We start from the raw sequence: 23,599 nt of genomic DNA on the forward strand, positions 1-23,599 counted from the left end.
ACAGGTAAAAGTGTAAGGCCTCGCAAAATCTTGCGTGTAAAAATCAGCTCGTTAAGCTCCTTACGCTCTTTAAAGGTTCCAACACTTAGAAAATTTTGCTAAGTGTTCAAACACTTAGTCTCATTTTAGACCTCCGAACTTCGACGATTTATTTTATGACCTTCCCGACCTTCGTTTTTAGATTTTCAAGTTGCGTTGCAATGGGGCAAGGTTGTAGTAAATCTCCGACAAGTTTCGGAATTTTCAGAGTAGCATAAGGGCACGTTTGGTGTGCCAAACCAGTAGCAAAAGGCGTTTAGCCCGCGCCGCCAAGCTTTCAGCACCGCTGTAGCCAAGGCACCGCCCTGGTTACAGCACCGCTGTAGCTAGGCGCCGCCCGGAGTTCTCCCTCGGGATAGGCAGGGCGCAGCCCAGGCTATAGCCGTGGGCCAATTTTCAGTAATCCATTTCGTGTTTCCAAGGGCAAAATTGTAACCTTCCAACCCTTATATATACCCTTTAACACGAGATTCTTCATATCTTCACCCAAATATTGATAGTTTCTCTCAAAAACTATCAAGAACACAAGCTAGGGTTATCATAGAAGATCCAATTTCAAGAAAGCCTCTCTGTCAACCATCATAGATTCACGAAATAAGGTATACGTAGTGTTCATCCACGGATCTCTTTCATCCGTGGAGCTCAAGAACCAGGTTTTAAATAATAAATTATGATTTTCATGTGTTGTATGATTATGTTTATGGTTGTTGTTGATCATTCAAGATGGTATCTTAAAGTGTTTCTATGAAGTATGTGAACGTTTTAGTTGAAACCCATGGTTTTGGGTGGTTTAAGATTGTTAAATTGATGATTTCACCTATGTCATAAAGTGTGCATGTAAGGTGTTTGATAAAATGCCTAGAATGATAAATTCATGTTTCTTATGAATCAATAGTACTTAAATGACAAGTTCATGCTACCCCTTATGATTTAACATGAATTCCATGCTTTTGTTGTGTATTGATTGTTGTGATGTGGAATGCCCATGACATTGAAGTTATGCAAGTATTTACATGTTATACGCATTCCCTTTCATGTATAAGATGTTAAGAACCATGTGTAGTATGAAATCCCCTATTATAGTAGTATGAATTGTGGATTCTATTCCTGTGATCAAGAAGTGTCATGGTTGTGTCAGTTTTCTTCCATCGAGTCCTGGGGGTACTTGTACCCGAAAAATATAGTTGTGTGCCTAGAGCCAGTGTCATGATTTCACGATACTCTCAGTCAAGCCATGATCTATAGAATTCAGTGAGTCATATGACTCAGGAAGACTCAGAAATCTCAGTAATCTCAGTAGTTTAGAAATCACAGTGATCACAGTACTTAGAAATCTCCATAACCTCAGTCAACGGAAGTCAATAAATTTAGTTTAGCTTTGCTAAACAATACCATTAGTATCAGTTCAATTAATTAGTTCAGCTCAATTAATCAATTCAGTGTCTTTCAGATAGGAGTAGGATTCAGCACCGAGTGAACCTAGGGATGGGGGCTCACCCGCTAGATAAGACTGAGATCCTTAGAAGCAATTCCTAAGTTCCAGAACTACGTAGACAATGTAGGTACGAGATGTCACCCATTAGATAGGACTGACATACTCAGGGATCACCCGTTAGCACATTTAAATATATAGGACTGGTCCCAGGGGTGACCCGCTAGATTAGGACTGACTCCACAACAGTTGTCTTTACCAGTGGTGCGGTACTGACACCCTTCCAACTGGGGTTACAGATTGGACCCCAGTTAGCTTTGCATGGGGCATGTCGGTTAGATGAATACATCCCACAGTTTCAGTTAAAGAATCAGGACTGTCAGATACAGTCAATTCAGCTCAGTAGTATAGATTCAGGACTGTTAGATACAGTCAATCCTTATTATTATAAATAGACTTTGGGGTCACCCATTAGATAGGACTGATCTCAACTATGGTCAATCAGTATCAATAACATCGGATTTAGAGATCACCCGCTAGATAAGACTGATCTCAGACTAAGTCAAATCATCCTTATTACAAGTCAAATCATCCTTATTACAATTATATTCAAAGATCACCCGCTAGATAGGATTGATCTCAGATTCAGTTACTCCATACAGAACGGAACTCAGATAGTTCCATCAGAACTTAGACTGTCAGATATAGCCGCTCAGTATCAGTTACACCGGTTATGCCAATCATCACAGTTATATCTGTTATATCAATCATCATAACTCACATTATCAGTATTCAGTTTCAGGACTATTAGACACAGTCAATTAGACCAGTTCTTCATAATTCAAACTATCAAAAATAGTCGTTTATTTATTCAGTAATACAGTATTAGTTCCTTACGTATTAGTGATTTATATATCAATATCAGTAAAATCATATTGTCAGCATTCAGACTCAGTAGTCAGTATAGCCACGAGTTCAGTTATAGTTACTCATGCATGTATGTATTCTCACGTTCATATCAGTCAGCATTTTTCATGCATATAAACCCTTTGTATTTAGCCTACCTCACTCGTATACTCAGTACATTCAGTCGTACTGACGTATTTGCGCTATGGTGTTTTATTTTATGCCTTATGTTCAGAGGCACGAGTTCCAAAGCAGCAGTAGCATTGCAGATTTCAACAGTCAGAGTTAGGAGTGAGTCCTCATCCTTCGAGGACATTATTATTTCTCTATTTCCTCATTGATTAGTTCATTAGTTGGAGTTAGTTGGGGACATGTCCTATCAACTCCTTATTTAGATTATTCAGACAGTAGAGGCTTTCAAACTAGACATAGACTAGATTATAAACTAGATTCAGATTTTAGTACTTTAGTTTTGTTTTGGTACTGTGATACCACTTTATTCAGACATTGTTATTATTCAGATTATTTTCAGTATTGAACCTTATGACCTTTCAGTTCATGTTTCCGCATTTATATTCATATATTATGCAGTGTACGGGTATAAATATCAGTCATGGGTTAGCTTGTGGTCCTTCGAGGTCATGATCACCGTGTAGCATTCCGGTTCATAAAATCGAGGTGTTACAAAAAGTCACCTGATGGTGTAGAAAAAAACCACACCGGCGGTGCACCAAACTTAAACTCATCAGAAAAAAGGTCCTGCAAAATATTAAGTAGGACTTAATATGAGTCCAATATATTTCTTATTTGGTATCACGTATATATTGATCCGTCATTTCTTTTCTTCTATTGGTGTTATTGCAATTAAAATGTCAAGTTCATACTTCAAGTCTAGTCTCCAAAAGATTAAATATCTCGATAAGTCTTGAAGTAGGGGGCATTGTGTAGACAATGAAATTTTATTAAATTAAAATCTGTACAAAAGTTAGATTATATTAAATTCAAAATATATTAGTCCCAAATAAATATTGTTGCAATATTTTTCTTGTTGCAATAAAATGATTTTGCAGTATTTGTCTTGCAATAATAAAATGATTGTTGCAATATTGAAATCAATAAAAAAATTGTTGCAATATTTTTCTTGTCTCAAATTATTTATTTTCTGATACGAGAATGACCACGGAGATGGACATATGTGAGATGTATTGAACCCGAGACTTGGAGCGTGCAAGTGAAGTGCAAAGGAGGGCCTAAATAGTCTCCAAAACAGTCCACAAACTACACTCCAAGGGCACCTAAAATAAAGCCTTTGACTAAGGGGTCTTTTGGACATTTCACACAATTTTTGTAACCTACTATAAATAGAATATGTTAGGTCATTTACTACTTAGACTTTGATGATATTTGTAAGTTGTATGAAACATTGAAACTCTTTCTCTTGTGAGAATGGCCTCCTTGGCCGAAAGTAGGGTGATACTAGTGTGGAATCATTAGTGTTGCATTCATGGCTTGATACGTTGGTGTTTAGAGGAGGTAAAGTCCCTCTTGTGTCAACGTAAGAGATAGGTTAATCGTTGTATGTAGTTTTAAGGGTCCAAGAGTACCACATTCTTGGGTTCTTAAGATTATATCAACTCTTTGGTCTATCTATCTACCCCTTTTGTTCATTGTAATCTTGTAACCATTGTGTGTTGTAATCTCAAGTCGTGTTGTGTTGTTGTTCCTCATATTGTTTTTTGTTCATCCTTGCTATTTATATTGTTGTTGTTAATATAGTTTGGGTGGCTGACTCGGTGTTCAAAACACCTTGTATTCTTGTCATCCTCTTCTTGTTATTGTTGGCAGTTTGTGTAGCTGTTGGGTTCACAGTTTTTGCTTGAATTGTGGACTGTTTAGGGGCTGTTTTGGTACATTCCTTGTGGGTAGTGTATTATTTTCGATCTCGAAATTTTATTGTCCAACAATATATATATATATATATAATACACATTAACCATCTATTTTCACAATGCTCGCCTGTAGTATTATAATGGAAGAACCTTCATTATGTTGACGGAAAGAAGTCAGACGGGCTGGCATTATAACATTCGTAGGTTGACTTTTACTTATCCACTATTTCATTTTTCATATGTATTGATTACTTATTCTCCAAATTATTTTTTCCAAACCTAAAACTAAACATCAATTAATAAGGGCAGTGTAATAAAATAGCTATGTAAATTGTTATTTTCTTAATGTTCGTGTCAAGTCCAAATATGACAAGTAAAAATAAACGGAACGAGTATATTATATACACACAGAATCTTTGATCCAGATGGCCTAAAACTCAAATTAGTTGGTCTGTAAGACGTTTATTTTAGTTATGCCTAGTAAATGTAACTGCCGGGGGGATGTAGCTCAAATGGTAGAGAGCTCGCTTTGCATGCATATAAGGAAACACTTATTTTGGGACAAAACTTTTTCCTAAAACAACATTTATTTTAGAGCACAGGAAGTTCTATAATTTTGAAGAATCTAGATGTGAAAGAAATTGTTGTCTTCAGAAAACTTTAAGTTAGTTCAGAAAACATATTAAATAATCCCACACATTAATTAGTTGAGGCCTAAGGGGATGAGTTGTGGTTTCCTTAATTTGTCGCAGTAACTTTTCCTCTATGCGCTATCTTTTGAAGTTGAGTAATATCCAAGATCTATTTTCTGATTTCATAGTTGTATCATAATCAAATCAATTGATCCATGTTATCGTGTATCCAACCAAGCACCATTGACATTAAGGTTTCACGGCTTCAAATAGGAAGAAGTAAACATATGAATAAGTTAAAAGGATTCAATATCTACTGCATAAAAATAATTTTAAGAACTTTGAGATTAAATTATTTGTAGTTTCATGTTGGCTTCGCCCATGTTAACCCACGGCATTGCTTTGCAATAGTTTTATATGATGCAAATCGAAGTGTATATATAAGAACTTTGAGATTAAATTACAAGTAGTTTCATCTAGACAACAGCCAGTACATTTATATGTCCTAATGTATATACTTAAAGCCAACAATTTTTTTTTATTAATCAGGAAGAAGAAACAAACAATACAACAGAAAGAATAATTCGAAATTCAGAAATGAAATTCAAGTTGTTTGGGACAATAACTTATCACTGCGACTCAATCCCGAGTAAGTTTGATCGAACTCTGTGAAATTGAATTAATGACCAACGGGAGTAGCAAATTCAAGAAGGTGCTTATCATGCTCGAACACAGACATTTCTTGTTCATCCAAGTTAACATGTGCTTCAATTCCTCCATCATATGTCTTCATCAAGTGAAAAAACTTGTTTAATGGACCCTTTGCAATGCTTGCTCTAATTGGCTTCCCAAATCCAAAATCTAAATCTTGTAATAATGGGAACTTACATACGCTACTCGAAAAGTAAATATCACATTTCCTTTTTTGGGATGGCCCCATCCTTGTTCTATATGCATCTAGCATCTCAATAGCATACTCATTTTCTTCAATATTATTTCTTGTAAAGAGGCTTGTTTTCGACTTTCTTATATCGGTTATTAATTTTGGTAACTTGAGTTCTTCCTCGTTGTCATATATCGGTGACGAGAATATGGTAAGGAGATTTCCTATGGAGTTTGGTGGTAGCTGGGGTGAAATCATTGCTCGCAAATCTGAGTACTGAATCAACTGAGATTGCTTGAATGAACACGAATTGACCGCCCTAGCAGAAAAGGCAGCACATTTATAGAGAAGTGCATTCACGGCTTCGTTGCTCGTCACATTTTGCAAGGCGATTGAGGATTTTAGTGCACTTAGCTTTGTGCTAGAGAAAATAAACCTCTTTTGAACACATTGGTCGATATGTAATCCAATAACAGGTGACACCAATGGACCAATTGGCGATGGTACAATGGAGTCCTCAACGAAAAAAGGAGATGGTCTAATTGTACTTGAGCTTCGAGTTAATGAAGCCCAATCCCTCAAGAAACAGTGAACACTGCTTCCATCTCCTATTTTGTGTGACATGCAGACACTGAGTGCTATTCCTCCACAATCAAAATGGCTTAATTGAGCTACAATTAAGGCGCGACCCACGCCATTATCCCAAGGTACACCTTGAGGAAATGTCAAATCTTTGACATTTGAATCAGGGTGATGAACAACTTCGTCCATGGGAGAATCAATTTGGATTTCCAAGAACTCAGCTCCTTTGCCATCACACTCAATGGTGGCATTATCCTTTAGACTTCCAGCCCATGGATAGTAACAAGTTAAAGTTTTTGACAAAGACTCTGCTAGAAGATTTGATAGTTGTTTAGGCCCATTTGGGATAGCATTTACTTGGTTTTTGGGGTAGAAAAAAACTAATGGCATATAAGAGTGAGTCATGCCTTGATCCAAAAGGGAAAGTTTGTGCCATCTTTGAGTAGATGGTGAGGGAGTAAAAGGTTTGATGATTTTCTTTGAAATTGATGATAGCATTCTTGATGCATTCATCGTAAAAACAAAAACCTGATCTCACCAATATGTATCCTTTCTTGTTATAATCAGTCCATTCCAAATGAGCTAGCTATATATACACATATGAAGGTACTACTTTTGAACAAATATTCTTTTCTTTTTTGGTAGCTCCAAGTTGCAATCACGACATGCTTAATGTCTCTCACGTTAATTATATACTCACACACGTCGTAACTAAAGTGTCATGTACTTTTTCCGTTCCATTTTACCCAGGTAGTATATTAAGAATACTTGTTTAAATGTACTTGTATGATTCATAAAATTAAGAGAGCTTTATTGTGTTTTTTCATTTCTATCCTTATTATTACTCCCTCCCTTCATTTTACTTTGTCATATTTTGACTTGACACTCTCATTAAGAAAACAATGATTGACATGGCTATTTTATGAAATTGCCGCTATTAATTGATGTTAAAATTAGGTCTTGAAAAGAATTTTTGAAAAAAAAGCAATTAATGTTAAGGATAAAATATGGAAAAAAAAAAAAAAGAAAGAAAGAAAGACAAGTAAAAGTAAAAGTTAATTTTATAAATAAATGACAAGTAAAAGTGAGTGAGAGAGTATCTACATAACGTAGTAGCAGTCAAATTTAGAGTTACAAAATATTATTAATAAAATTAATTTAATAAAATACAATTAAAATTCCTTATTGATTGATATTACAACTTGTCAAATATAGAAAAGAGCACGTCTTGGCTTGTTTTATTAGTTTAGAAAATAATTATGCATGCGTTATTAGTAGTATATAACTTTGATTGATACTTATTAATAGTTGTAGTGATCGTGCATGCATTATTAGTCGTCTATAAGATTTAAAATTTAATTTGACCTTTTTTAAAAAAAATTTGTAATGAATTTTTACTTATAAGTTAGAGATAAGCAGTACCCTTTCGAACTATGGTCAAAGTTAATACAATACACTCCAACTTCACAGGGATCCTATTACTTCCTGAACTCAATTTTGACATATTTTTATCTCTCTTTTGTGCTGACAGGGCACCTTTAGTACATAAAATAGGATTCACGTCAAAGACAGGTACGAATCTATGTAGGAGGACTGGGTTGCCACAGCACCCGTGCTTCTCGGTTGAAACCCTATATATTTATGTGTATATTTATATATATGTATTAGTTAACGTGTAATTGTTACGCTTGGCACCCACAGTACAAAGCGAGCTGATGGTGCAAATGGTTGAGACGACTGGGTTTTACCCCAGCAGCGCGAAACCCTTGACCTCTTTAAACAAAACCCTTGATGACACCAGCTAGGCAAGCCTTCATGTTGTTCCAACTTTTGTTGATACATATAATTATAGTTTACTCTGTGAATATTGACTTTATTATCTTAAAATATTATACGGAGTATACGTTATTGTTCAAAACAGGGTGGCACCCGGAGCTTCCAAATCCTGGATCCGCCTCTGGTCAAAGGTGTCACGTCAACTAAAAAATTGATAAAAAATGTCACGTCATGCTAAAAATACACTAAAATTTAATTCGAAAAGGTAATAGGACCCTCATAAAGTTGAATTATGTCATAATAAATTTAATCATAATTCAGGGATATTAGACGATTTATTCTATAAGTTATGACAAGTAGTAGATTAGCGCACTCTCAACTTTTTTAGTTCTTCAAAATATCCTTCCAGCATATTAGTAACACATTAAAAAGAAGGGCTTTATTGTACTATTCTTTCTCTAAAGTTTTGACACATTCACAGAATATTATCGAGAGAAAAAATTAATAATCATTGTTACAATATGTATGTTGTTTGGCTGGCGTCATAGTAGTGCTGATTTAGTGGAAATTATATAAGTAATTGAATAACCTCTAATACTAATTTTTCAATTTATTTTTTGTGGTTCATTTTAGGCTTTACACGTTCCTTAAGAGATAATGATTAATATGAGTATTTTTATCACAATAACTATATTATTTGATATATTTTATTTGGTCTTGAGAATGATTTGGGAAGTAAATAATATAGGGTAAAACGACGAAAAACTTCTATATTCACCAATAAAAGAGTACTAGGATAATCTCTGATCATAATTCCATTTACATCCATCCAAGAGGACAACTAAAAACGTTCAACAATATTAATGGTTCAATATTAGTAACAAGTGATTAAAAACAAGTACCAACAATAACACAAAATATAATTCAACATTATTGTTCAAAACATCCAAAAAAGATTGATGAGACGATTGCAGCACAACAAGAACAACAAGAACAACATACCCAGTATATTCCCACCAAGTAAAGTCTGGGAAGGGTAAGTGTAAGCAGTCCATACCACTATCTCAAATGTGAGATAGAGAGGATATTTCTGATAGATACCTGGCTTAAAATAAAGCAATCTATGACACGACAAGAATCGTCTCAAAATTTCATCCACAATTCTGGAAAATCGCAAATTACATAAGCAATTAATGACGCAAAATTCCAAGAGTAAATTACCAAAAATTTTTAAAACATTTATTAATCAAATTCTGTTGTGATTCATAATGTCTTGCCTATTGTAGATACTAGACCAACACTAGATCTATCTCTCCATGAATTTTTAGAAGATTTCATCTTATCGCTTGTGAGAAATCAGCCATCGAAGTTTAACGAAATTTCAGTATGTATAATAGCATATTAAATTGTATACGGGTGTATAAATACCTCTTATAATTTAGAGTATAATCAACATATGGATATATAATCAACATATAATTAGTGTATAATGGATGTATAATCGACATATAATCTTTGTTTAATGGTTAAACACATCGACAGACACCTCAACTTGGCACCACATCTTTCACTTTGGTACCTCAAATGAACTATGTTCATTTTAAACACCTAAATATATTGCAACGTTGCATTTCTCCCTTGAATACAGATAAGATCGTGCACAATAACCCAAATATTCTGGAAATAAATTCACACTTAATATTGCAACCAACACAACAACTAAATGTTAGATCACGAGATCATTTATAAGTATTCAACTTATTTCAGCATATTCTTCACTTAAGTCAGTATGCATAACCATATTATCATTGAAATCACCATTGCTAAAATCATTAAGACTTGCAAGAGCTAAAATACTTGCTCCAAAGTTTGACCTATCAAGCCACTTCAGGTAAAACATCCTATTGAGGACGACAACGCACATGTAGAAATTAATTTTTTTAGTGGACTCTTTCTATTTCGATAGCTCAAATTCTCCTCTAAACAGTCTCAAATTTTAAATGTGAGCTCATGTTGTTATTACGAGTTTTTTGATATGTTATTCACTTAAAATAATTCATATTTGCGGCACGTCAAATTATGATGAAAAAATGAAACCAACGAATCTTAGTTTGTAAGTCCTTTCAATCCCAACTAACTCAAAATCTCCTCTAAACAATCTCAACTTATAAATATGAGCTCCTCTTGGTGTAGACACCTAATTTTGTCCCTCCTGAAGTCTAATTTTATTCATTTTTAGTTCACCTTATCATGTGTCCAACCCCATGTAATTATATCCCACAAAAATACAAAAAAATAAACAAAAATAATACCTCTAACTAATTTATCTTATCCTAACAACCTACCCAATCAAAAGCTTCCACCTCCCTACCCACTCACATTTTTATCCTCACAATAATAAACAAAAAGGAAGAGGGGCCCCACCACTAAGATATGGACTCCACAATTATCATACATACATATACAGCAAATCATAAGAAAAAAAAGGGGGTTGGAGTTTTCTTCTTCTTCTTCACTATTCACCTCACGCCATTTTTCTTTTCCTTATTCTTCTTCTTCTTACACAGAGCACTCATCTTCACGAATTCCATTTTTTTATTGAAAAACGAACACCCACCATTGACACTTGCACACACAAATTCACGGATAGGGAAGTGAGACCCACGAACAAAAAACTCCATTTTTTTTCTTTCTTTTTTGGCTCTTCTCCACGCACAACAAGAACCAGAAATCACACACACACACATATAATCTAGAGAGAGAGAGACTAGCAGCAGAGAGAGTGACGAAGAGAGAGGGAGAGAGATCGGCGGGTTAGAGTTTTTCGGCGGTGTCCACGCCGGAATCGATGTTCGTCGTTAGGAATGGGTTGAATCAGTCATAAACTTACTGAAAAATTCTCCATTTTCTTTTGATATTGGGATGATACTTAGCCAGAATCCGGTCTATCCCAGCTGGCGTTGTTGTCGTCAACTCGCCTGAGCTCGATTCCACTCGGTTTCAGTTTTTATCGAATTTTTTGAGGGGGGTCGCGGGTTAATTTTGGTCAGGTTTGGGTTAGATTTTGATCTGTTTGGACGTCTCGTGGATTTGGTATTTGTATCGGACCTTAAGTTCAGGTTTTGTATCGAGTTGGTTCGTTGTTGAGGCTCCCATTTGAGGATTTCGGTTTCGGATTTCTTTATTATCAACAAAAACAAGTTCCTTTGAGGTCCATTCTCTTAACTCGTTCTCTTTTCTTTGCCTTGATTGGTTGAATTGTTGTGATTATGTGTGGTGTGATCATGGTTGGTGGATTTTGTCGATGTTATGATGTTTTATGTGTTTGACGATGTGATTTTGGTGATACGTGGTATGAATTGGAGTAATGTTTGGAGTAATTGATGGAAACGAAGCTGGGTGGGGAGTTGGAATTGAGAAATTAATAAAATGGGCGAATCTAAATTAATTTGAGTTTATTATTGTTGAATTCGGAATAAATATGAATATTATCGGAACACGATAGAATCATGGTATGTTGAAATGAATAGGCAAATGTAGGTTTGGGTAGGCAAATTTAGAATTGTTGGATTGTGGGAATGCTTGGAATATTTGTTGAATGTTTTTTTTATCGCATTTGAAAAGTGTATTCATTTAGCCGGGGAATGCCCCGAGGTCATTTGTATTTACTCACCGGGGAATGCCTCGAAGAATTTTGTACGCGAAGGATGTTCGTGATCAAGGCCTGAGGCATCGGGTAAAGCATAGTTTAGGACTAGTGTAGGTCATTTCAGTATTTTTATTTCGGTTTGTAATAAATTGGACTGGACGCTAAATTTTGGATTGTTTTATTTTGTTTGCTTGCTTGATTGTTTTGCGTATTTTATGTGATTTATACATTCGCAATGTCAAATTAGCCGATATGCTCCACCAAGAGACCGTGGTCGAACCACGGGATTGAGGGGTGCCTAATACCTTCCCCTCGGTCAACAGAATTCCTTAGCCGGAATCTCTGTTCGTGGATCAGTGTTACAGAGTCAAAGTCGTTTTGAAAAAGGATATCCACGAGTGACTTGGCACACCCGATTTATGCCAAGTGGCGACTCTGAGTTTTGGAATATAATGAATCTTTTTCAAAACGAATTTTTATTTTTTGTCACTTTAATAAAAACCCTTTCAAACCTTAAATTGAATCTTTTTGGATGTTGAAAAAGGGGTGTGACCACTCTGGCGACTCTGCTGGGGAACTGTTCAGAATCCGAGCTTATTTTGGAGTTGTATTGGCTTTGTTTGGCACTATAGGTGTATAAATATTTTTTTGTGTGTTGTTTTGTGTTATTGTTTTATCATTATGGAATGTTTTCGTGCTCTTTGTGTACAGTATTTATCCTATGTGTTACCGTTTTTATATCTGGCATCATATGTCTACCCCCGACCTTCTTTTTGCAACAAGTCTGTAGTACACGTGTTGTACACGGCCTCTAGTTGAGTCACCCTTATTTTAGGGGGGAGCCGTCGGTGTTATGGAGTAGGTGAAAAGCTGTCGTAGCCACTATCGACCATACGCTCTCCCGAACAGCCTTGTTAGTGAACCCCAATGTAGTTCAGCCTTTAGGTCATGCTTATGTGCATCATATTGAGATCTACAGGGTGACAGTCCGTCCGGCCATGTTGTATGGAGCGGAATGTTGGCCATTCAAGAACTCTCACATTTAAAAATTGAAGGTGGCGGAAATGCGGATGTTGCGTTGGATGTATGGGCTTATTAGGGGTAACCGAGTTCGAAATGAGACTATTCGGGAAAAGGTTGGAGTGGCTCCAGTGGAGGACAAGATGCGAGAAGCCCGTTTGAGATGGTTCGTACATGTGAAGAGGAGGGGCACGAATGCCCTGGTTCGTAGGTGCGAGAAGCTTGCTTTGGATAGTCTCAGGCAAGGTAGGGGTAGGCCGAAGAACTACTGGAGAGAGGTTATCAGGCGGGACATGGAGCAGTTACAGCTCACAGAGGACATAACCCTAGATAGGAAGATCTGGAGGACGCGGATTAGGATAGAAGGCTAGTGCTATTTTGGGTCGCTGGGGTAGGGCATTACTTGGTAGGGTATAATTCTTGTTATGACACCTTGTTGCATGCTTTATTACGAGTTTGTTTACTGCTCTTTGATTATTACTCCTTGTGGGTGGCGTAGGTATTTACTGTCATCTTGTTACATGTTTTATTAAGGATTTGTGTATTATTCCGTGTCTTAAGCCGGGGGTCTATCGGAAACAACCTTTCTACTTCTTCGGAGGTAGTGGTATGGATTGCGTACATCTTACCCTCCCAAACCCCAGTATATGGGAATATACTGGGTTTGTTGTTGTTGTTGTTGTTGTTGTTGTTGTAATTCTAATATATAAATGACTTATAATAATTAATTAGGGGTAATATAGTAAATCATGGAGTAATTAGGAATAATATAGTAAATGACGAAGCACTGGTCGAAACCAGTGCAGGAAGACATGCCATCTATTTTTTTAATTATATATTATTAATTTTTTAATACATAAATGACGTATAATAACTAATTAGGGATGATATAGTAAAATCACAGTTAAAGCAGCTGAAACAAACGTCATAAATATTTATTTTTTAATTAAATATTATTAATTCTAATATATAAATGACTTGTAATAATTAATTAGGATGTAATGTAGTAAATAATAGGGGTAAAAAGTAAATCCACGAAGAGGTGGTCGAAACCACCTCTTCTATATAATAGAAAAGAAAAGTGATGTAATGGTAGTTATTAAATTCATTAACTTATACAAAATTATTTTTTGAAAATGTTTCTCATATTTATATCCTACCATTTGTCTAGAACTTTTTTCCCCACCCAATCACTGGATTTATATCGAGTCCCACCCATCACAGAAGGATGGATCTTATCTTTTTTTTTATATATATATATATTAAGGACTCGATTTTTATTTATTTTTTTAGTTTTTCATCTGGTGTTTCTACCCGCATTAGAGTTTGATTAATTTAAATTTGCACCGCGCAGTATTCTATTTGGGTAGAAACACTCCCTAATAAGAATTTTTCTATACCCATGACTCAAATCCGAAATCTTTGATTAAAGGAGGAGCAACCTGCACCACATCCTTTCGTGATAAATACTCAAACTTTACCACCATTCATGCATGCATCACATATATACCATGATGCTAGTACTACGTTTATTTATTTATTTATTTTGCTTGCTTCTTTAGAGTGTTGGAATTAATAAATATTTCATTATGATAATTGGCTAGAATCCGTGGATGAAGGGGTGTACGTGTATCTTGGGGTACGAGAGTGTTGATCTGAATCCGCTCAGTATAAAAAATTATAAAATATATGATAACTTTTATTATTTTTTATGTACGTGTATCTTGGGGTACGAGAGTGTTGATCTGAATTCGCTCAGTGCAAAAAATCATAAAATATACGATAACTTTTATTATTTTTTATGTATTTAGAGAGATTTGAATTTTTCTAAACACAAGACTAGTGGTTAGTTTGATGGAGTAAGAATTTAAAATTTGCCAAAAGGTTTTATATCAAATTTCAACCATTATATTTTTCTATTTCGAACCATCTTAGTAAAAATATTCTACTTATCCAAATATGTTCGTCATTTGGATTTGCTAGTCAATAGTAACCAATAATTTATACCCATTTGGACATGAATTTAGTGACACTTAAAAAAGTATATATAGTGTTAAAGTTATTAGTTTTGATAGTTGACAAACTGCATTTTGAAACTTGTTTCCGGGAGGTTGTGTGATGACAAAGCTACTATTAATTAGGGAACAAGTTGGACTTATCTGTCACTATCACGATCAACTTATACGAAAAGTTGGGTGAAAAGCTGTTGTGCCACCTTCTTGTGTCATACATATATTGATCATCTTCTCTAACAAGAAAATTAAGCTTTCATATACTTACAACATATATCTCGCTCAAAACTCTTGAATCAAAGACTCACTTTGCAATATAAAATTGATAGCTTCTAAAGTTGTATTTTATTTTCTTATTGTATTTGAGTCTTTAATTTGTATTGTCATCTTAAATGTTGCCTACTTCTGCTTGTTTGATTATTAATTGGTGTTGTGGTGTAAACCTCATTTCTTTGTAATCACCTAAAGTTAGCTTGTTTTTTCAGTTAATTAGAGTTTGTTGGTGTATGGGTGCAGTAAAGTTGTTGTGCATTTCCTTGTAATAAAGTATTACTAGGAGAAAAAGAAGTAAAGTTGTTGTTCATTTCCTTGTAATAAAGTATTACTAGGAGAAAAAGAATTAGGAGTTAAATCCTTGAAGTCTGGAGTCTGTATTGAAGTTGCTTGAATATAGCGGAGTTTTAAAATTCTAGAAGTAGGTCGTGATTTTTCTCTCTTGAGTAAGAAATTTTTACGTAAAATTTCTGTGTCTGCTATTTACTTTCCCACACTTTATTATTAAGTTTCTCCTAATTCTTACTGTTTGAGGCTGTCTGAAAACAAATCCCAAAATTGAGAAACAACCCACTTTAACTCTTCATATAGTATGTTAAGGCCCACCTTGGCTGATGCCCGAATGAATGAGTTGTGGTTTTCTACATCGCCTAAGTAACCTTTTCTTTATGAATCAATTTTTGAAGTTGAGTAGTATTCAGGATCTATTTCTCATAGCTCATTTTCACTCGTATATTATTTTAAAAATAAATTTTAACATGTTATTATTTTTGATGTATCAAGAAATTAGATAATTATTTTTTCATGCTTCATCCTTGACATTAATTATTTATTCTCCAAATTATGTTTTAAAATCTAAAGGCATATAAACATCCACTAGAGGGAAAGTAAGGTAGAATGGTCATCTTAATTGGCATGTCAAGTTCAAATATGAAATATATTGCTGCACTGGAATGCTGGATACATTTTTAATTATTAATCAGAAAAAAGGAATAAATAATACAACAACATACCCAGTAAAATTCATGAATGCAATTCATATATTAACGAGCAGAGGGAGTAGCAAATTCAAGAAGGTGCTCGTCTTGCTCGAACACACACATTTCTTCTTCATTCAAGTGAACTAATGCTTCAATTCCTCCATCACTTGTCCTCATCAACCAAACCTCCTTGTTATATGTACCCTTTGCCAAGCTTGCTCTAATTGGCTTCCCAAATCCGAAATCTAAATCTTGTATTATTGGGAACTTACATATGCTACTCGAAACGTAGACATCACATTTCCTTTTATGGTACGGCGCCTTCCCTGTTCTATATGCATCCAGCATTTCTGTAGCCAGCTCATTTTCTTCAACATTATTTCTTGTGGAGAGACTGTTTTTCGACTTCCTAAAATCGGTTACTAATTTTGGTAACTTGAGTTCTTCCTCGTTGTGGTATATCGGTGAGGAGAATATGGTAAGGAGATTTCCTATGGAGTTTGGTGGTAGCTGGGGTGAGATTGATGTTCGCAAATCAAAGAGCTGGATCAACTGAGATCGCTTGAATGAACCTGAATTGACTGCGGCGGTAGAAAAGGCGGCACATTTGTAGAGAAGCGCATTTACAACCTCGCTACTCGTTGCATTTTGCACGGCAATTGAGGATTTTAATGCACTTATCTTTGTGCTGGAGAAATGAAAACGCTTTTGGACACAATGGTCATTGGTACTGTCTGCAATTGTACCAGTAACAGGGTGAACCAATGGCCCATCGCCCATTGGCGATGGGAAAATGGTGTCCCCGACAAAATAAGGAGACGGGCTTGTATTTGTATTTCGAGTTAATGTAGCCCAATCCCTCAAGAAATAAAGGGCAGCGCATGCGTCTCCTATTTTGTGCGTCAGGCAGACGCTGAGTGCTATTCCTCCGCAATCAAAATGGCTTAATTGAGCTACAGTTAAGGGGCGATCCATGCTATTACCCCAAGCTAGGCCTTTAGGAAATGTCAAATCTTTGACATTTGGATCAGGGTGATTTGCAACTTTGTCCATTGTAGAATTGATTTGGACTTCCAAGAACTCAGCCCCATTGTCATCACACTCAATGGTGGCATTGTCTTTTAGAGTTCCAGCCCATGGATAGTAACAACTTAAAGTTTTTGACAAAGAGTTTGCTAGAAGATTTGATAGTTGTTTAGACCCATTTACTTGGTTTGGGGGGTAGAAAAAAACAAAGGGAATATATGAGTGAGAGATGGTTTGATCCAAAAGGGAAAGTTTGTGCCATCTTTGAGTAGATGGTGTGGGAGTGAAAGGTTTGATGATTTTCTTGGAAATTGCTGATAGCATTCTTGATAAATATAATGACCTTTCTTAATTATATCAATCATGTCCATTGCAACTAAGCTAGCTATATATATATATATGTGAACGATGAGGTCTTAAATGCCAAAGGAAAATTTTAAAACAATTATTTCATCATTTTGCGGATTTTGCTTGAACACGCTATCTTAAAATTTATTTGGCAGCACTTGCAAATTGCAAAATGGTCCTTCTTAATTTACTCCATCCGTTTCATCAGTCTCGAATCTCAACGTTAAAAATAGATGTTTCAAATTTATTTATTCATTTTTGCAAGTCAAGAGAATTTTATTACTTCTCATACTATTTCTATCATTAAATAACTAACGATGTAATTTAGAGTTTTAAAGCATCATTAGTAAGGTTAGTTTTGTAAATCTCACCTCCAATTGCAAAATTTTAATATAGTGTGTCAAGTCAATAAAAATCAAATAAAATGAAATAAATAAAATATTATTGTTTATTGTCCACTCGAGCATACCAAGAAAAGAAAAACTACTAGTAGCATATTTTATCCTTATTAACAAGCATTAATTACTCATTTCAAATCAGTCTTTAAGTCCATTAAAAATTGTACACCAATTAATAGGCAGAATATACACAGGTGTCTCAAGTAGGTATTATCTTTCACTTAGACACCTCAAGTGGATATTGTTCCATTTTGACATCTTAAGTGATCTTCTAGTGTGCCACTTTGGCATTTTTTACTGAGTTGGCAAAGTGCGTGTGCCACACGCATTGAAGACGTATTTGAGTGACATTTTCATAATTTTTCAATGGCATTTACGTAATTGTTATTTTTCTTCTCTTGTTCTTGTTCTTGTTCTTGTTCTTCTTTTTTCTTTCTTCTTTCTTCTTTCTTCAATCAATTAACTTATCACCATTTTTTTTCTTAATACATCCTTATGCTAAAATGGTCAAATCAAGAATCTTACTTCTTTTATGAAAGAAGAAATCAAAAAACAAGAATGATTAAATCAAGAAATAATAATGCTTAATTATAAGAAATAAGAATGCTTAAGAAATAAATCTAAATCAGTGAAGAAAAATTAAATTCAAACAAAATCAATTAAAAAAATTAAAATCAAAGCATAAAAACCAAGAAAAATCAGTGAAGAAAAATGAAAAATCGAAGCAAAATTGATGAAAGAAATTAAAAAATAAAGCTAAACCCTTGAAGAAAAATTAAAATCAAATAAAATCAATTAAAAAAATTAAAAATTGAATGGTGGGATGGGTGGGATGGCGGGCGGGTGGGTGGGTGGGTGGGGCAGAAGGGACGACAGGATGGGTGGACTGGTGGGGTGGGTGGGTAGACTGATGGGGTGCGTGGGGTGGGAATGGGGTGGTGGGTGGGTGGATGGGGTGTTTGAAAAAGAAGGTTGGTGGGGTGGGTAGGTTAGGAGAAGGAGTACTTTTTATTTAAATTAATTATTTATAAATTATTTGAGTATTTTTTATTTAAAATTAATTATTGGGAAAAGGAGTGATTATTAATTTAAAAGAAAATTAATTAATTAATAATTTAAAAATTATTTTTTTAAAAAATAATATATATCAATATATTATTTATCACTTTTCACATCATCAAATACGTGTAATATATATACACAATATAAATTTACGGATTTAGCAAACGATCACTTTATACGTACTTGAAATGTGGTTTCATGGAAGAAAGAAATAACATGAAAAGTTGACTAACATAATAAAGTTTTGTGATGGGGATGGGACCACATAATTCAGTTGATGAAAAAGAAAAACACGCAAATAGTGGGCATGGGGACCACTGCAACAAGAAAGTAAAGAACGTAAGAAATTCAATTCTTACGTTGAAGGGACGATTTTTCGAAAATTTGATTTGACAACTCACTGATTTTATATTACCTAATTTTTCGTGTAAAACGTAAGAATATAATATATTTTATGTCTTTCTCTAACAGAATGTAAGAATTTATTATGTTTTACAAATTTATTTATAAAACATAAGAAATTCTTATGTTTGTTATAAAAATCAACTCCGTTAGTTGATCGTTAATAAAAAAGTAAAAAATATAATAAATTATTATATTTAATCTATTTTGATAATTTTTTAAATAAATAATCTATTTTGATCATTTTTTTTTACTTTCGTAACTTATTTTGATTCCAAATTCTTATGGGTGCTTTATTCTATATTTTTCTATATATTAGAAGAGTTGTCTTCAACGTGGCATGGCAGCTTAGTGACATTAAAAATTAATTTGAGGGTAATTACGCATCATGCAATGCACAGATCTCCATTGAAGAATATGATGAGACCCATGACTTTTCTGCTTTGCCATAAATGGTTTACAGCACCTGCCCCTTGCCTGGCCTCCCTAATTTGATTGGTGCATTTAATTAGATATATATAATATATTTCAGTAAATTAATGCGATAATAATTCATAGTAATTAATATACTTGATCAAAGTAAATAAATTTTATATCAACTTTTTTATTGTTTATTTTAGTAAATTAAGAAAATTTCTTATTTTTGTTTAATAAGTACTATTTTTATATTTAAGTATAGAGAAAATACATCAAATCACTTCTGAACTTACCGTCAAAACTTATTTTAGATCCTAAACTAATAGGGTAATTATATACCCCCTTAATAATTTTAAAGTGAATTTTTACTACCTTAAAAAAATTATACCACTCTCACTACGGAAAGTGAAGTACACACGCTCCGCGTCATTGCCAAATCAGTGCCACGTAAAAATTATAATTTTTTTAAAGAAAGTAATCCAACACACATATTATTATTATATATATTTTTTTGAAGCAAAAAATATATATGTAATATTTTTATATGTATATAATATTTTTGTTAATATATATATATATATATACATATATAAAAGACCCCCACCCCACCCCCCTTCCTCCTTCTTCTTCTTCAACAGCCCTCGCCACCCCACCCCCCTTTCTCCTTCTTCTTCTTCAACAGCCCCCGCCCCCCCACGCCCTTCGTTCCTCCTACTCTTTATGCTTCAACAGCCTCCTCCCCTCCCCCATCCCCACCCCCGTCGTTCCTCCTTCTCATTATGCTTCAACAGCCCCCTCAAATCCAACCCCGTTTCGCTTTCTCTTTTAATTTCTTTTTCACCATTAACATCATTAGCACCAAAGTAAAGAGGATTATGACTCAGCCCATCATAACTATCGTCTTTTTATTGTTGGTAAAAGGGAAAGTGTATTAAGAGCAAAGTTTAGTACAGACTGCCGACTCCTAGTCGGGTACAAAAGCATAGGTATCAGGGTCTTGATAATTAGTACATGGATTAATTTTTCTATCGTAATTAGTTCCTAGAATGTCTGCCCAAACATGTTGTTGTGCATACACTAAAGGAACTGTAAAAAAATTTGTACGTTCAAAGATTCTTCTTTTCACTCCTTCTTTAGCCAAGCAGTCTGCAACGTTGTTTTGCTCCCTAAAACAGTGGTGGACTGGTGGATGACCCACCTTTCTCAGCATAGACCTGCATGTTTCAAGAATAGGATTATAATGCATATTACCAACTTTTAACATATGAATTACCTCCAAGGAGTTCACATTGATTTCAAGAGGGAATAATTTCTAGTCCTCCACAAGCTTGAAACCTTCAAGGAGGGCCAAAAGCTCTATTTGATTGTTAGTAGCATGGAGAAAACCCTTGGTAAACCCAATAACCCAGTTGCCTTGGTGGTTTTTGATAATTCCACCTATACCCCCTATTCCCGGGTTGCTCAAACAAGCACCGTCAATATTGAGCTTGTGCATTCCCCGTGTTGGAGGATGCCAGTGAATAGAGATGGTGATTTCTTGTGCAAGGTGTGAACCAGCAATAGTGAGACAAGAGTATTCGACAGTATTTGCATAAGTCGTCTGGCAGGAAGGGTGAGTAGTGATGTTATTGAATGTGAGATTATTCCTACCTTTCCAGATTTTCCAAAGGCAAAACACCACAAGAACCTGAAGGCTGATGTGTTGATCAGCCATGACATTTTTTAACCAATCAACTACAGTTTGTAAGAAGTTATCAGAGGTGAGGTTGTCGATGTGAGGAGCAGCACAGTTGATTTTATGAAATAAGTCAGTCCATAATTAGGTGGTATGATTGTAGAGCCAGAAGATGTGAGAGATATCTTCGTTGAGAGTAGTGCAAGCTTTACAACAGGGGGAGATAGAGAGCCCCATTCTTTTGAGAGTATAATTGCCGGGCATCCTGTCATGGTTGATAAGCCACAAGAAGTGTTTTATCTGTTAGGGATTTTGAGAGACCAAATCCAGTTGAATGTTTTTCGACCACAAGTGGGATGGACTTTGAACATGATCAGTTTGTAAGCACCTTTTGTAGTGAAAATGCCTTGACCAGTGAGTTTTCAAATCGAATAGTCCACTTTGGTGGTAGTATCAGGGAAGAAAGAGTTATAGATAGTATGCATTATAGGCAATGGGAGTTGAAACGGTAAGGAGGAGAAATCACAAGTGCCATTGATCCAAAAATCTGAAATTCTTAAGGTCTCAAGGTTGGGAGGCATAGGGCCCTGAATATTTTTACAAAGGGGGTCAGAGTTGGGCAGCCAAGTGTCTGTCCAAAACCTGACATTGTTTCCATTGTGGATAATCCATATGGAAGCTACAGAACAAAGCTTTTGGCCCTTATTGATGTTTTTCCAAGTTCTGGAAACAACCTGATTGTTGGTAAGGGAGGTGGTATTGGTTTTGAAGAACTTGTGTAAAGATCTTGGCTCAAAGAGAGTGTGGGTTTTTTGTGAGTCTCCAAGCAAGAGCTATTAGAGAGGCATTATTTTTGTGCTTTGTTTGCTGAATTCTGAGGCCTCCCAAATATTTTGGATTTGTTACAACCTCCCAGCTCACCATGTGCAGTTTTATCTTAATGTCAGTGGTGCCCTAGATGAAATTTCTTTAAATCTTGTTTATGAGTTTATTGGTTTCAGCAGGTAGTACAATGAACTGCATGAGGTGATTTGGGATATTGTTAAAAGTGGCTCTAGCTAGAGTAGTTCTTCCTGCTGGATTGAGTATGTTGGTTTTCCTGACTGAAAGTTTGGCTTTCATCTTATCGATGATGAACTAAAGTCAGCTTTGGAAGGAGGTTGATGGAAGATGAGGAAGCCCAGGTACCTTCCAAAGTTGTTTTTTGCAGGGATGCCAAGCCTAGAAGAGATTCCACTGATGGTATCATTGGTGCAACTTATGAGAAGATGATTTTTGATTTGATCCTATTAATTCTTTGCCCTGAGAAGGTAAAAAAGGTATCAATGACCCTCTTGACAGTATCACTATTCTTATCATCAGCACTAGCGAAGAGAGTTAAGTCGTCAGTAAAGAAAAGATGAGAAATCTTAGGGCCTCTCCTACTGATGGCTACAAGAGTCCAGTTGAGTGTATCAACCTCATATTCAATCCTTGTGGAAAGAAGTTCCATACAGATGTTAAAAATGTAAAGTGATATGGGGTCGCCCTGTCTAATACCCATGGAGGGCTTAAAAAGGGAGTTTTCCTACTATTAATGAGGACAGATATATAGAAGATATAGAAATGAAAAACATGATGAGTTTGGAGAGGAGGGGAGAAAATTTGAAGAAATGTAGGGCTTGTCTGATGAAAGACCATTCAATCCTATCAAAGGCTTTTTCAAGATCGATCTTTAGAATTATTTTACCTTTAGAGCCCTTCATTTTTTAGAAGTGACAAATGAATTCCTGGACAATGATGGCATTGTCAGAGGATTTTCTAGTAGGTAGAAAACTAGCTTGAGTAGGAGCAATAAGACTGGCAAGGAAGGGCTTGATCCTACTGGCAATGATTTTTGTTATGATCTTATACTGAATGTTGCAGAGCCTAATAGGTCTAAAGTTTCTTAAAGTAACAACATTTTGGCATTTTGGAATGAGACAAAGATAGGTACTATTAACCTCATCATCCATTTTTCCAGAGGAGAAAACTTTGATACAGAAAGAGAGGAGTTTTAGGTGGGTAGAGTCCAAAAATTTTTGGAAGAAGAGTGGGTGGAGGCCATCAGGGCCAGGGGCTTTAGTAGCTTTGAAGCTGAAGACAGCTCTCATTACTTCAGTGATGGTGGGAGGGCTGTCCAAGAGAGCATGGGAAGTGTTTGGTATGGAGCCTCTAGA

The 23,599-nt window shown here is 35.2% G+C and overlaps 2 protein-coding genes across 2 annotated transcripts; both read right to left on the bottom strand.

Moving 5' to 3' along the window:
* Positions 1 to 5,456: 5,456 nt before the first annotated feature.
* Positions 5,457 to 6,893, bottom strand: LOC107874664 (acyltransferase Pun1-like). Its single transcript, XM_016721423.2, has one exon. It carries the CDS (start codon positions 6,874 to 6,876, stop codon positions 5,578 to 5,580), a length of 1,299 nt encoding a protein of 432 aa, XP_016576909.1. The 5' UTR covers positions 6,877 to 6,893; the 3' UTR covers positions 5,457 to 5,577.
* Positions 6,894 to 16,136: 9,243 nt separating this feature from the next.
* On the bottom strand, positions 16,137 to 17,126 carry LOC124899632 (acyltransferase Pun1-like). Its single transcript, XM_047414588.1, has one exon. The coding sequence runs from the start codon at positions 17,124 to 17,126 to the stop codon at positions 16,137 to 16,139; it is 990 nt and encodes a 329-aa protein (XP_047270544.1).
* Positions 17,127 to 23,599: the final 6,473 nt, after the last annotated feature.

The sequence above is a fragment of the Capsicum annuum genome, chromosome 6, assembly GCF_002878395.1.
Source record: "Capsicum annuum cultivar UCD-10X-F1 chromosome 6, UCD10Xv1.1, whole genome shotgun sequence".
Classification (NCBI taxonomy): domain Eukaryota; kingdom Viridiplantae; phylum Streptophyta; class Magnoliopsida; order Solanales; family Solanaceae; genus Capsicum; species Capsicum annuum.